This window comes from Canis lupus, chromosome 34, assembly GCF_003254725.2.
Source record: "Canis lupus dingo isolate Sandy chromosome 34, ASM325472v2, whole genome shotgun sequence".
NCBI classification, from domain to species: Eukaryota; Metazoa; Chordata; class Mammalia; order Carnivora; family Canidae; genus Canis; species Canis lupus.
This window is the reverse complement of record NC_064276.1, coordinates 18,187,274-18,203,424: the sequence shown is the minus strand read 5'-3', so window position 1 is coordinate 18,203,424 and position 16,151 is coordinate 18,187,274. Positions and strand designations below refer to the sequence as shown.

Genomic DNA, 16,151 nt, shown 5'->3' with positions numbered 1-16,151 from the left:
CCAATTACAGCTTTTTAATTTCCTTGAAACCTTAAGACCATAAGAAGGGGAAAGAAGGGTGGAATGTGCAAGGCGGATGGGATGGGAGGATGTATGAAAGACCGAGAGAGAGACAGACAGACAGACCAAACCCAGAGACTGACAAAGAATTTCTGAATGCAGCAGGAATGGATGCTGTGATTGACAAATCCTGGAAAGCATGCCTGAGATCAACTGATTTACTACCAAATCCCAATACACTTAAGGATATGGAAGGAGAGGTTGGTATTGGTTTAAGAGAAAGTATTTCAGAAATAGGAAAAATAGAAGGCACGAGAAAAATGGGCAATGGTGACTGAGGTCAACTGGCTGTTGCAGAAAAGCTGTCAATAGTCTTGAATGAAAGATATGAATATATGTATTTAATTTTTTAAAAGATTTTTATTTGTTCATTTGAGAGAAAGAGCACAAGCAGAAGGAGGGATAGAGGGAGAGGGAAAAGCAGGCTCCCCGCTGAGCAAGGAGCCCAACACAGGGCTTGATCCCAGGACCCCAGGATCATGACCTGAGCCATAGGCAGATGCTCAACTGACTGAGCCACCCAGGTGCCCCAAAATGAGTATATTTTTAAAAGACGGTCACAGAGTCCAACATTCGGTTATGAAATAAATGAGACAGAATCTCATTTCTGGTCCTTTCCAAAGTTTCTTGATGAGAGAACTGTTAACAATGGAATGATTTATGCCAGGCTAGCTACAAAGATATGTATCAAAAGCTTTAAAAAGCCACAAACCCTTTTAAACCAATCATTCCTCTTCTAAAGACTTAGCTTAAGGAAATTAGAAACATAATAAAAAATAATCACAGACATAAAGATATGGGTGAAAATTAATTAATAAACAGATGTTCATTGCAGTGTAGCTTATGATCACCAAAAATAGCAAATTGCCAAGCAATAGAGGGTTGCTTAAAGAAATCTTGGCACATTCACACAATTTAATATTATGCAGGCATTAAAAATGCTAAAGAAGTATATTTCATGATACGGGAAATGTTCACAATGTGAAGTGAAAAACCATAACAAAATAGTTTGACTCTTTTTTTTAAAGCACACATAAACACACATAATAAAACTAACATAATACATACCACAAACATTAATAATGGAGACCGAGGATCATAGATAAATATTTTTACTTTTTTTGGGGGGGAACTTACCTGTATATTCCAATTTTTCCACATATATTACATTTGCTATCAGGAAGAAAAAAATTCTTTTGAAGAATATAAATGAAGTTATAAAGAACACTGGGGCCATGTGTTCTCTTTACTTCAGAAGCACAATGCTTGAATTGGAATATATGAATATGCATGTCACACAATGATGGGAGTTAATTTACTTTTTAAAAAGCTGTGGGATCTAGACATAATAATGCTTCTCAAGATTGGTTGTATATTTGTTCTTTTCTCACAATGTGAGCTTTCTGTGCCTTGGCTGTAAGAAAATGATTCCTTTTTACTACAACCTACGGCAGGCAGACAATATTAAGGCACAGAACCACGTGGTTTCTGTGTGGCTTTGAATTAATCCAGTGGCCATCAGACCTTTTGATTACATAAACTTTCAATAAAAAAATTTTAAACATGCATTATGTGATTTTACAAATTATGTATCTGCACAACTTTATTAAAATACCAAATATATATGAGAACATGCATGAAAATAGAAATTTAAAATGGTGATAGAAGGAATAGGCCCACTAACGTTTTCTTCCCTCATAACACTATGGGTTGTCTTCTATGTACTCTACTTGACACCACTAGGCTGGACAACTATAGAAGATGGGCTTTGGCCAAACAAGACCAACCAAATGTGAATCTGTTCCAGTGAGAAGGTCTATAGGAGATTGGTACAGGGTATTCATCTGGTACTAGCATTTTAATCAGAGGTTATCCAATGAATGGTGGTGGTGTGTTTATCCAGGAAATATTTCCCAGATTCCCACTCTAGCTTACCTTGCTGCTGCAATTTGTAATCAGTAGAATATGCCTTCCCAATGATATTCCATACAGGCCTTAAGCATCCAAATAGTCCTTCCAGAAACCCACCACTGCCACTGCCCGACCTGCTGAACTGAATCTTGATGTCTTCAGTTCCACTTGTGCTCTCTCCATCCACGGCATTGCTGTTCCCCTGAGACATGGCCATCTCTGATTCATCTTGTTCCCTCAGCTGAAGCACGCTGTTCTCAAACTGGTCCCTGGAATCCTCACTCACACTGGTCAACACTGTTGTGGTGATGGGGCTGTTCATGCTCTCATTTGGCTCTGTTTGTACCACCCCCTTTTCCTGCTGGTCCTGAAGGAGCTTGGGTGAGGGGTGGCTCCCCATAGGTGTGAGTTCATCTTGTAGTCCATTGAAGGTTCTGTTTTCACTCAAGGGTAAGTGTGGGGAAGAGGAGCAGCTCAGGTGCTCCTGAGGGTTGGCCATCGTGCCATGAGTGTGCCCAGGGTCCTGAGATGACACTCAGAGGATTATTAGGACAGAATTCTGATGCAAGAGGAGGCTCCCAAACCTGGGGAAAATAGGAGAAGGACATGAGATCACCCTTCTTGCAGTCAGCCACACTACTACACTTCTGTTTATAATAACAAAAACATTGAAACAATGGAAATTGGTTAAACACTGGTATACATCCAAATGATGGAATACTGTGCAGCAGTTAAAAATTGTGTTGTAGAAGGGTATTTTTTACGAATCTGAGAAAACGTTCATGACATGTTAACACAGAAAACAGATTAGAACAATATATACAACATAAACCCTTACAATTTTTTAAAGTTTTAATTTAAATTCCAGTTAACATACAGTGTAATGTTAGTTTCAGGTGTACAATATAGTGATTCAGCACTTCCATGGATTACCTGGTGCTCGTCACAAGTGGACTCCTTTATCCCCATCACCTGTTTCACCCATCCCCCACCTTTTACTGGAAAGGACACACAAACACATACAAGAAAAAAGATTGGGAATAATATATCCCAAGAATTAACTAACTATTGTTAACTATTAATTATTGTTAATTCTCAGTGGTTAGATTTGGGAGGGGTTTATATTGTTGTGTTTTTTTTTTTAATATTCCAGGCATTCTGTATTAATATATTGCTAGAGAGTGAATTTTTTAATCTCCTTGCTCCAAAATTCATATGCTGAACCCCATTCCCTAATGTGATAGTATTTGGAAGCGGGGCCTTTGGGAAGTGATTAGGCAAAGGTGGAGCCCTCACAGCCTTCAGAACTGTAAGAAATACATGTTTGTTGTTTGAACCATCTAGTCTATGGTATTTTTGTTATAGCCACCTAAATAGACTGACAAATACTACATGGTAGTTTCATAATCAGAAAAAAAAAATTGTTTCCCTTCCCAAAGAGAAATTAAATGTCTTGGTAGACAGTTTTATTAGAAACAACATTCTGCTCATTTTTTTCTTCTATTTTCTTTAGTGTTTTATCCACTGGGGGATTGTGTTCCTTTCTAAGGCATTCATTAAGTCATGTAGGTATTCATTAAGTCATGTATGGGACAAGACAAATTCCTAAGATATAAAATCTGTTTTTACTGTAATGCACCTAAATCTGGGGCAACAAACTCAGCCCCAGTGCTTTAAACTTATTTTTTGTTTCTGATCTGTCCATTAGCACCAATTTTTCAGGGCCACCCAACTTCTGAAAATAAAGACATGGAATTGTCCAGATTGGTCAGTTTGAAGCAAATTCAATCTTAAATTTATTCATTGTATGTCTCTTACCAGAAATTTACTTTTTTAAAAAAGATTTTACTTACTTATTCATGAGAGACACAGACAGAGGCAGAGACATAGGCAGAGGGAGAAGCAGCTCCTCATGAGGAGCCTGATGCGGGATGTGATCCCAGGACCCCAGGACCACACCCTGAGCTGAAGGCAGATGCCCAACCACTGAGCACCCCAGGCATCCCAGAAATTTACTTTCTTTACAAATCTCCATATAATAGTTATTCCTTCCTTCCTTTGCTCTGTATTAAACATCTAGAATGCGTTTAATAGAAGCCAGGGTATAAAGATAATCTCACTTTAGAGAGGGGGCAAGAAACAGACCAACAATGATTGGCAGTACAGTGCTTATAATGAGCCAATCAAGTGCTCTGGGAGCACGGAAGAGGGAGGGATACTTTCAGGGCCAGCTGCTCAAAGGTGGTAACTATTGATCAGTTAGAAGCATCAAACCTCATTGGGTCGGCAGGAAAAGGGTGAGTGAGAAAAGAGAGGGAGGATGTCACAGGTGTGGAGAAAGTACAAACAAGGGTAAGGAGGCATGAAAGGCATGAAAAATATGACCAATTGAAGTGGCTGGAATGTAGGTTATATGTATGTATACAGAGAAAGATAAGAATAGAGAGAAAGGGACCTTTTTGTCAGTTTTGTATGCTAGACTAAGAAGCTTGGATTATATCCTGAAGGCGATGGGGGTCATAATATCCCATGTTGGGGGGTATGGATAAAAAGAAACTATCTCTATTAATTTTTATCTGCATTATTGAGATCCAAATTTTAAGTCTTTTTTTTCATTGCAACACACTATGAGTAGCTTGCATGAATGAAAATGAAAATACCCTATCCTTTGAAGTCTCATTCATTCATGTAAACACTACTGAGCTCCTATTACATGCTATACAATGTGTTAGGAATTAATGAATGGCACATAGGGTTCCACTCTATAGGAACTTACAATCTAGAGGGAAAGACCAATTGATTATAAGAACCATGTAGTTAGATATAGGGTACACAGACATGAACAAGGTGCTACAGGAGCTCAGAAAAATCAACATCAAATATGTCTAGAGATGTCATAGAGGAAATGTTGTTTGGGTTGGAGGGTAAGCCAGGTAAAAGTGAGACTAGACATTCCAGGAAGTATTGGGGAGTAGCAGGAGATAACTCTTATAAGACGCAAAGGTCAGAATGTGGCAGACCTTGGTGACAAACTAAAGCTTTTAGATTTTATCCTCAAGACAACAGAGAACCATTAAGAAATTTTAAGCAAGGGAGTGACTTGGTCAAATCTGTAATTTATTTATTTATTTATTTTTAAGATTTTATTTATTTATTTGAAAGACTGAGACAGGACAGCCTGGGTGGCTCAGTGGTTTAGCGCCTGCCTTCAGCCCAGGGTGTGATCCTGGAGACCCAGGATCAAGTGCCACATCGGGCTCCCTGCATGGAGCCTGCTTCTCCCTCTGCCTGTGTTTCTGCCTCTGTGTGTGTGTGTGTGTGTGTCTCTTATGAATAAATAAATAAAATCTTAAAAAAAAAAAAAAGAAAGAAAGAGAGAGAGACAGTAGGCATGTGCAGGAGGGACAGAAGAGAAAGAGACTCCCTGCTGAGCAGGGAGCCTGGCTGGATCCCAGGACCCTGGGATCATGACTAGAGCAAAGTCAGATGCTTAACTGACTAAACTACCCAGGTGCCCCTCAAATTTGTAATCCGAAATTACATCTATAGAAGTCAAGGTTGGATTGAAGGAGAAATACTGAAAGTCAAGATGTCACTTAGGAGGAAGAGTTCAAGTAGGAAGTGATGAGGGCCTGAACCAAGGCAGGAGCAATGGTAATGAAGAGGAGAGGACAGATTTAAGCAGTCGAATAAGCAAGATCTAGTGATTGATGAAATATGAGTGTGGGTGAGGGAAAGGGAAAAGAGAGGAAGACTTTCAGATAACCTTCTTAGGATAATGGATAGATGGGCAATATTCACTGAGATATGAAATATCAGAAGAAAGGTTTAGGGGGATCCCTGGGTGGCTCAGTGGTTTGGCGCCTGCCTTTGGCCCAGGGTGCGATCCTGGAGTCCCGGGATCGAGTCCCACGTCGGGCTCCCCGCATGGAGCCTCCTTCTCCCTCTGCCTGTGTCTCTGCCTCTCTCTATATATATCTATCATGAATAAATAAATAAATCTTAAAAAAAAAAGAAAGGTTTAGAAAGAAGGTAATTAGCTCAGTTACAGACATGGAAGGTTTAAGTCCTACTGTGTGTTTTACACACTGTACCAAGCTTTTATTTATGTTATCTGATTTTAAAAAGATACTTTGTAGAGAAGGATTTGAAGAGCTAAAGATGCGGGGTGGGGGGGTGGGCTCCTATAGCTCAGGGCACAAGTATCAAAATAATATAAGGTTGAACCCAAGTTAAATTAAAAATATACTTATTAAATAAATATATGCTGGAGCTGTGATTTGCACTAGGCTAAGTTCTGTGGATACAAAGCATTACTGTACCATTACTACTTCTAATTTGATAAATGAGACAAAGTGTCTTACAATTTACACAGTCCTGTTTACATAATCAGCAGTATACTGGTAAAACAGCTCTGCAGAAAAAAGAAGAAAAAAGAAAAGAAGAAAACACAGGGACAATCTGATTTGTAGTGTTTACTGATTTCTCTGGTATAAATACTCCCACCATGGTAGATTTCAAGCTAATAATGGTTTAGTAACCTGCTTGCAAAGTTACAGTTGGCTCTTACAAATTGGTGTTTAAGTCAGCATCAGCCCTATAATCCTTGTAACGGTGTCATTCTCATTTTACAAAGAAATGAAAAACTTTTTAAGGTCATGTACTGGGTAAGTGGTAGAGTAGATTAATAAAAACAGAACTCAAAATTCAGATTCCCCAAATTCCCTTGCCTTTTTTATAACACCATAGCATCTCTTCTAATAACCCCTTGCTTCCTTACAGTGCTTCACAGGTTAAAAGTGCTGAGGGTTATGATCTTGATCTAAACATTTGATCCCTGTGTAAGGAAGTCAGGGCATGATGCCTATTTTTCACAGAAGTTAAGGCCTATAGAGAGGTATTTGCTAAAGGTCACTAAGCCAAGATGGAATACCAGATTATTTTTCCTCATTCCAAAATTCTCTCTCTTACAGACACATACAGTCTCTGTAAGACACAGTTCTTTCCTTTCAAAACTTATAAATTACTTAAGGAGTTAATAATCACATGGAGGGAATTACCTCCTCTGCTCCCTTTCCCCCATGACAAATGTACCATGTTGTTATACAGAACTGTACAGAAGGCAAACAATAATGGAGGCTAGAGTAGTTAACTCAGGCTGAATGGAAAGAGGTAGGATTTGAAATGAACCTTTGAAGGGAAGATGATTTCAGACCCATAGAAGAAAGGAAGTCAGGGAGGCTAAGAGCATTAGCAGAGGTAAGTAGAAACCAGCAGGGCATGTGTAAGAAGGCTGGTAACTCAGAAATAATAAAATAGCCAGCTGATATTGAGGAGCAATAACAGTAAGAGATATACTTCATATATGGGCTCTGAAATCTTATGAAATAATGCAGATGATTTTCCCCTTCAAACAAATCAGGAAGATGAGATTGGGTGGGATGAAGCTAGTTTAGGGGGGACTTAAATTCTAGGGCATGCAGAAATTAAGAGGCTAGGAAACTGCCTGGGAATGTAAGGTTGGGGGTTAGGGGAAGAAATCATAATAATAGCTGGAACCCTATGCTACAGCACTAGCTATTTGCTGAATTGACCCCCATTACCCTCACCCCATTCTCCCATTCTATTCCTTTTGTGCTGATCTCAGCTTTGACATTACTGATTCCTTCATTTGCTTTCGACTGATCTCCTGCCACAACCTTGAGCTCTCTTGCCTTTGGCCTCTCTTACGTTGCTCTGCATAAGGTCTTTTAAGACTGCTGACTTGATACTATCAGACCTGGCCATTGCTTCAGCAGTTACTTCCAATCTGCCTTCGTGGTTACCCTATACAGCACAGGGCATACGTTATTCTTTTGGCTCACATCAAACTTGAGGATAGTGCAAATACCCAAATGTGTATGTGAATTTCAGCCAAACACCTATCTGTGCAATTTGTTCCTGGAGTCGAACTACAGGATTGTATTCCTGGTAAATTTCCATTTTGTTCGTTTTTACCCTGAGTTTCTCCCTACTGACACCATATTGGAATGAACCCATACCAAAAAGTTAGGAAAACATGAGTTTGTTTTGTAATCTCTACCCCTTTCTAAGAGATTAAGGGTGCATGTGAAGTAGACTTGTGCCCACTGGCTCTGGGGATGAGTTTAAGAAAGAGAAGGTCAGCACACTCCTCGCATTCGGTTTGATATTTATGAAGGAACGTCTATGAAGGAATACAGTCCAATCCATTGACTTTACTTCTGCAAATCACATTCTTATGTTCAAATTCAAATTCATATGATATCCTGATTTGCTCCACACAACGGCTAACCAATGGCAGTGCTGGGATGAATCCTCTTTCCCCATCCTACACTCTTTTCCCTAGTCTGGTTGTTTGTTTATTCAGACAATCAGAAACAAATAGCCATGATATCATGACCACTGATGAAAAACAACAACAACAACAACAAACAACAACAACAACAACAACAGTAATTCACAGTCTTGTTCTAGATGCACTAATGCTACTCCCAAGGAAGCAAACACGCCCACCTAGAGGGGTGACAGGGCAGTGAAAGGCCATCCAGCTACTGGCAACTCAGCAGTGCTCTGGGGAGTGGGCAGAGGCAAGAGACGCCTCAAAACATGAAGAGAGATGTGTATAGTCCAAGAGGCTTCCCTCTGCTCACGAAGAATACCAAGTCTAATCTCAATCAACAAAGGCAGAGAAATGGAGAAGCACAAGATTAAAAGGGGAGAAATCATCACCACGACTATCTTAAAATATAACCAGAGCTGACTATGTTTAAGAAGAGTGTAGGAGGATAAAAATATCTAAATTTTACCTGTGTGTATGTACACCCACACACTGCCACTGCATAGTGCAGAAGCTGGTAAGCGGAAACAAGGAACACAGGCAGCCCCACTGTCTCTGCTCTGTCTTTTGCCCTCTCAGTTCCTCTCCCTGTCCAGGTTTGGCTCAGGTAACCTCATGGCAACTGACTGTTTGAATCTTTTGATTCATGAGAAGTCAAAACTAGTATTTACTAGAAGGGGGCAGAAAAAATGAGGCAAAATTTCTCAACATGGAGAGTCAAGTGGAAAAAGCTAAGGAAGATCAGGCGGGTAAAAGGGAGAGGGTGGAATGTCACCCTTATCAGTAGGAAGCTCTGGGCAGGCTGCAGGGATGAGATGCTGCTGCTGCTACCTTTAGGGGCTCCTGAAGCACCAGGAGCACAGGGTAGTGCTTCCATATCTGCCCTCCAGGCACAACTTCCCTTGCCCTGTGAATCTCTCAGCCCCAAGAGGAGGAAGTGGTTTGTGCAAAATTAGTAAGTGAGGGTTGGAGATGGCGGCAGCTGTGCATTTGCCAGCGCACTGCCAATTTCTGGAAATTACCTTGGCTTTGTACCAAAATGGATTTGGCACAGAGAAAAAGGAATGGAAGAAGCGATGTGGCCAAGGAGCTCTTGAATTCTTATGTTTTTATTATATACTACAAATTTTCCCAAATTGCTCATAAAGGGTAAATGTACAATAGATCTGATTTCAAGTTTTAGATCGTAAATGTGTAAATCAAAGATTTTGGAAAATTCTTCCCCATAGATAAAGTTTTCAGTATGACTAAAATTGAATAAGATTATAAATTGAGAATCATTGCTGAGATTTCTTGAATGGTGCTAAGCTCTTCCCAAGCTGTTTTCTCTTTACTTGGCATTTTCTTGCCTTAAAATGAACACAACTCCGCCATCTCTAAAATTCATATAACAGTAGCTAGAGCATAAGAAAGATTTCTGCTACAAGGGCATCATCCCATTTTAAATTTGGGATTAAGCTACTTGTTCATAGTAATGACATATATTGATCTATCCAGACCAGGATAGAGGTCTGTCTTGATTCGAACTTAAAGAAATTAGATAGCATTTTCTAATGGAATTAAAAAAATCATAAGTATGTGATTTAAAATCAGATCGAGGGATGCCTCAGTGGCTCAGCAGTTCAGCATCTGCCTTTGGCCCAGGGAGTGATCCCAGGATCTGGGATCAGGTCCCACATGGGGCTCCCCATAGGGAGCCTGCTTCTCCCTCTGCCCGTGTCTCTGCCTCTCTCTTTCTGTGTCTCTCATGAATAAATAAAATATTTCTAAATAAATAAATTAATTAATTAAAAAAAATCAGATCAAAAGAGTGGCTTATACATCCCTCCAAAGCGGCTCCATCCAACATCTCACCCCGCAAGCAGCCCCAGCAGGGACCAGCACCACTCCAAAGTGACTCCTGCCCTGGGGAGAGGGGAAAATAACCACATACACCAGTTCCATGGCAGGAAAACCTTCTAACGGGTAGTGCAGAGAGAGTGCCCTGCTAATCAGGGCATCGGAAGCCCCAGTAGAGGGTCTGGGGGCAGGCATCTGATCTGACTGCTGGCCTTGCCCACCCACAAAAATCTCTCAAAGTCAGCATCAGGAGAGGGCCCTGCAGTTCAGGGTCACTACAGGCCTGGGGCAGAATGATTGGAGGCTGGTAGTTGATTTGCCTGCTGAGCTAGCCTGCCAATGAAAACTTCTCAAGGGACAAGGCAGGGAGAGTGTCCTGCACTTCAGCGTGACCTGGGCAAAGTGTTTGAGGGCAGGTACCTAGGCTGACTGCTAACACTGCCCAACTACAAGCTCACAGCAGCCCCAGACTGGCCCTTAACAGCACGTGGACTATAGCCAGCTCACAAGAGGCAAGGTGAGCCATTGCAGCTGCCTGGACTAGAAGGCAAATGAGGCTCAATTACTCCAGCGTGGAGCCCAACATGGGGCCTGAACTTACAACCCTAACATTAAGACCTGAGCTGAGGTCAAGAGTTGGATGCTTAACTGACTGAGCCACCCAAGCACCCTTTTATGTAGGTTTTAAAATGCATAAAGATGCTTTATTTTCAGAGTTGTAGACTATTTCTTTACCAAGAAACAGAAATTCGTAAGGCTTCCAATATACCTCAAATGCTAAACATATTTCTTGACCAAAGGAATGATTTCTCTATGACTTCATAAATCTTTAATAAATAATATGCTCTATTATAAGTATGAATATTCGAGAATAGAATCGACATTTTCTGACCTAAACCTGACTTGCCACATGAAGCAAATCAATAACTAAATAAGTGCACTTAAAATGTTTTAAATATTAAGACATAGGCATATGTGCTTTTAAATATACAAATATTAATACATATAAAATAATCATATAAGCATTCCAAGAACATAAGAAAATAGGTTTAAAAAGTCAACAGTGTGGGATCCCTGGATGGCGCAGCGGTTTGGCGCCTGCCTTTGGCCCAGGGCGCGATCCTGGAGACCCTGGATCGAATCCCACGTCGGGCTCCTGGTGCATGGAGCCTGCTTCTCCCTCTGCCTGTGTCTCTGCCTCTCTCTCTCTCTCTCTGTGACTATCATAAATAAATAAAAATTTTTAAAAAAAGTCAACAGTTATCACTGTTGTTCTTTTAAATTTTCTGTATTTCCCCAAATTTCTTTTTTTCTTTTTTTTTTTTTAATATTTATTTATTTTGTGAGAGAGGGCAGCCTGGATGGCTCAGTGGTTTAGCGCCGCCTTCAGCCCAGGGCCTGATCCTGGAGACCCGGGATCAAGTCCCGCATTGGGCTTCCTGCATGGAGTCTGCTTTTCCCTCTGCCTGTGTTTCTGCCTGCCCCCGTCTCTCATGAATAAATAAATAAAATTTTTAAAAAATATATATTATGTGTGTGAGAGAGAGAGAGCGAGCAAAAGCTTAAGGGGTAGGGAAAGGCAGAGGGGGAGAAGCAGATTCCCCACTGAGCATGGAGCCCCCACTCAGGGCTCAATCTCATGACCTGAGCCAAAATCAAGAGTCAGACACTTAACCAACTGAGCCACCCAGATGCCCCTCTCCAAATTTCTATTATCGGCATGCATTACTTAATCAAAAGTTTTCAATCCAAATATCTTTTGCTTTAAGCATGCAGACTAATGAGCCAACTTTACTATTTTTGCATATGTGAAAAATCCTACGAAATATTAAGGAGATTGACAGGAAGCCTGTCAGTGTGTCCTGAGGCTTATAAACAGGCTTAAGAATAATTTTAAGCTGAAAACAAATGAAAGAATAAAAAATAGATGGTAATGAGTAAACAAAAGTTAACAACTCCTACTTTTCTACTAGTAAGAATTGTAATCCAGCTAGACAAAGTAGAATAATCATTACTATGAGAATGGAAACTCAAGACAGAGGGAGAGATAAGGGTGTATCTGAGGGCTATGATTATTTCCAAGGTCTAAGGTCCACATGAATGATATACTTAAGGCACTACAATTTTTGTATTTAGGATCGCAAAAACAACCTTTGGTAAAGAATTATCTTTAGGAACTATGAACAAAATGGAGTAGAAGATGGAAAAATACCCAAATTTAAAGAGAAAAGAGGATTATAAAATATGTAGAAGTATGTATTTGAATTGGTCCCTAATAAAAGCATCAAATATGTAGTAACCACGCAATAAAGGCTAGTTCCTTTTCTTTTCCTTTCCTTTCCTATTATTTTGTGCCTTTCCCTTCTCTTTTTGGACATCTTTGACTCTCCTTAAGATAAATAGTTCATCAGACTGGTAGTTGCCAGAGGGAGGAATGGAAATAAGCAAAATGGGTGAAGGAGAGTGGGAGGTACAGGTTTCCAGTTATGGAATGAATAAATCATGGGTTGAAAGGTACAGCACAAGGGAATACAGGCAAATGGTATTGTAACAAAGTTGTATGGTGACAGATGGTAGCTCCACTAGTGCTGAGCATAGCATAGCAGTATAGAGTTGTCAAATCACTATGTTGTACACCTGAAACTAATGTAACATTGTGTGTCAACTATACTTCATAAAAAATAATTAAAAGTAACATTTTAGATGACTAATAGCACAAAAATTTAAGTAGTTGGAGAGAACAATTGAACTGACAACTGAAGTTATGGTAAAACTATTATTTAAGGGGCAGCCTGGGTGGCTCAGCGGTTTAGCACCGCCTTTGGCCTAGGGCCTGATCCTGGAGACCCAGGATCAAGTCCCACATTGGGCTTCCTGCATGGAGCCTGCTTCTCCCTCTGCCTATGTCTCTGCCTCTCCCTCTGTCTCTCATGAATAAATAAATAAAATATTTTTTAAAACTATTATTTAAAATTAAAATGATTTTTCGGGATGCCTGTGTGGCTCAGTGGTTGAGCATCTGCCTTTGGGTCAGGGCATGATCCCGGAGTCCTACAGTTGAGTCCCGAATCGGGCTCCTTGCATGAAGCTTGCTTCTCCTCCCTCTGCCTGTGTCTGTCTGTGTCTTTGCCTCTCTCTCTCTCTCTCTGTCTCTCATAAATAAAATCTTTTAAAAAATTAATTTAAAATTATTTTTCAAATTGGGAAGTAATTTTAAAGTGTGCATTATAGCCCAAACCAATCAATCCAGAACCTTCTACGCCCTTCATTATATAGAGAACAATATGAGATGCCTGGGTGGCTCAGCAGTTGAGCGTTTGCCTTTGGCTCAGGGCATGATCCTGGTCCGGAACTGAGTCCTGCATCAGGCTCCCTGCAGGAAGCCTACTTCTCCCTCTGCCTGTGTCTCTGCCTCCCTCTCTCTGTGTCTCTCATGAATAAATAAATAGAATCTTGAAAAAAAAATAGAGAGAACAATATTGTGAAGGGATACGAGGGAAGAAGATAGACCTAGATTCAAATCCTCTTTGTTAACTTACCCTTAACTCTCTAAGCCTCAATTTCATTATATCTATAACTGGTGATTAACAACAGATCCCATTTCATAGAATAGATAATTACATGAGAACATGCATATATACAACAGACCCAATACAAACTGATTCCTCAATGCCTATTAGCCATCCAAATCTTTAACTAGAAAAACTAGAATAAAAAGACCTATATCAATATGTTCAATATATATGTGAAATCAAGGGACATGAGAGGAAGGGCAAATGGAAGATGAGTTTTTCTTAAGGAAAGTGGGAAAAGAGAAAAAAGGTAAGAGGTGGGAGGGAGATCAATACACTTAGATATTGAGACACACTAAGCTTTTAACATTAATTTGAAATTATAAAGGTAGACACAAAGAATCAATAAACAGAGAGATAAGGGGTCAAAAGGGCAAAAGTAAGATGGAAAATGTATGCTCCTCTTTCATACTTAATTTCCTTTGTCTTTAATTTAATTATAGCAGCTATTTTTACATTCCAGGTTTTACTTACATTGGGAAAAACAAGGAAGGCTGCATGTAGCTCTAATGTTTGGGAGAGTATTAAGCTATGTCATTCTACTATTTGGGAGAAAACTAATTCCCAAGTTGCTATGTTAAATTTTATTGATTCAAAATATTTCTAGGAAAAGGCTGCTTATGCTTTAAAAACGAAAGGGCAATTAGAACATAGGAGAACCACTGCAGAACCATGGTCCCAAGGGAGATTATGGAATGCCCTTCCCTAGAGATCTGCATGCTTCCACATCATATGCTGCACACATCAAGGTGCTCTGCCTTTCAGGGAACTGTCTAACCCCACTCCTGCATCACCCACCTGCCAGGAGCATCACTACTTTCACTTTCCTCAAGAAGACTTCATCTCCAGGGCAAAGTCTAAGGAGTTTGTTGTAGCTCTAGGCCTAGAGAACTCTGTATAATGTCAACTTCCCACAAACTTAGACATATTAAAAAACATAGTCCTTAAGTGATCATTTCAACATTGTAGTCAAATGAATGAGCTCTCGACTCCAACTCTCTGGGTCTTAATACTGATTCTGTCTGTGGGAAAGCTCCTTATCTTTGTGTGTCTCAGTGTCCATGATAAAAAACTGGGATGGGCACCTGGGTGGCTTAGTGGTTGAGTGTCTACCTTTGGCTCAGGTTGTGATCCCAGAGTCCTGGGATTGAGTTTTGCATAGGGCTCCCCACAGGGAGACTGCTTCTCCCTCTGCCTATGTCTCTGCCTCTCTCTGTGTCTTTCATGAATAAATAAATAAAATCTTTTTTAAAAAACCTGAGATAATAAGGATGTCTACCTCATAGGGTTGTAATGAGGACTAAAGGAGAGAACACTGGCAGAGTGCTTGACATCAGCACAGAGAAAGCACTCAGTAAATATTTGCTATTTGTATTTTAAATTAATATACATTTTATTTTTAAGAGAGTATATGCTTCATTAATAATATCTACATAATTAAATGAGTAAGATCAAATGAGAACACAATTTTTAAAGTTTAATTATTTTTTAAAATATTTTATTCATTTATTCATGAGAGAGAGAGAGAGAGAGGCAGAGACATAGGCAAAGGGAGAAGCAGGCTCCCTATGAAAAGCCTGATGTGGGACTTGATCCCAGGACCCCGGGATCACGACCTAAGCCAAAGTAGATGCTCAACCATTAAGCTACCAAGGCACACTTAAAACTTAATTTAATTTAAACAATTAAAAAGGCAAGGAAGATTTTATTCAAAACCATTGCAATAAGGTAGAGAAACTGAAGTCAACACCCCTGAAACAAAAAGCAGGAGGATTTGTAAATGCTGGGATAAGCTAATGAAAAATACTTAGAGGACTGTGAGATAGAACAAGGGATTAATTTGGTCAAAATGCTTAGGACATCTGTGAGAACATAGACTCTATTATTATTTATCTTTTGAAAATTGAAGTATAATTGACATACAATGTTACATTAGTTTCAGGTGTATGACAGTGATTCAACAACTCTATATGTTATGCTGTGCTCACCACAAGTGTGGTCACCATACAGCACTATTACAATACTGTATGGTGTACTGTCTTCCCTATACTGTACCTTTTATCCTCATGATTTATTTATTCCATAACTGGAAATCTGTATCTCCCATTCCCCTTTGTCCATCCTGCCCCTGCCATTTCTGGCAACCATCAGTTTGTTCTCTGTTTCTGTTTTTCTGTTTGTTCATTTCTTTTGTTTTTAGATTTCCACATGTAAGTGAAATCACATGGTATTTGTCTTTTTTTCTGTCTTATTTCATTTAGCATAATACTCTCTAGGTCCATCCATGTTGCTGCAAATGGCAAGATCTCATCATTTTTTATAGCTGAGCAATATTCCAGTGTGTGTGTGTACAAAAACATATATATACATACATGTGTGTATACACACACACACACATCACATCATCTTTA

The 16,151-nt window shown here is 39.7% G+C and overlaps 1 protein-coding gene across 10 annotated transcripts in view; it reads right to left on the bottom strand.

Moving 5' to 3' along the window:
* Positions 1–16,151, bottom strand: part of MAP3K13 (mitogen-activated protein kinase kinase kinase 13) — a 430,364-nt gene that overhangs the window by 302,296 nt on the left and 111,917 nt on the right. For 8 of the 10 annotated variants that reach the window (XM_049105739.1, XM_025451171.3, XM_049105738.1 and 5 more), the window contains one exon: positions 1,996–2,555. The exons of the other annotated variants lie outside the window; for them this stretch is intronic. In XM_049105739.1, the coding sequence (XP_048961696.1) occupies positions 1,996–2,470 (475 nt within the window). In that variant the 5' untranslated portion in view covers positions 2,471–2,555. The remainder of the gene's footprint in view (positions 1–1,995; positions 2,556–16,151) is intronic. 10 annotated transcript variants of the gene reach the window in all.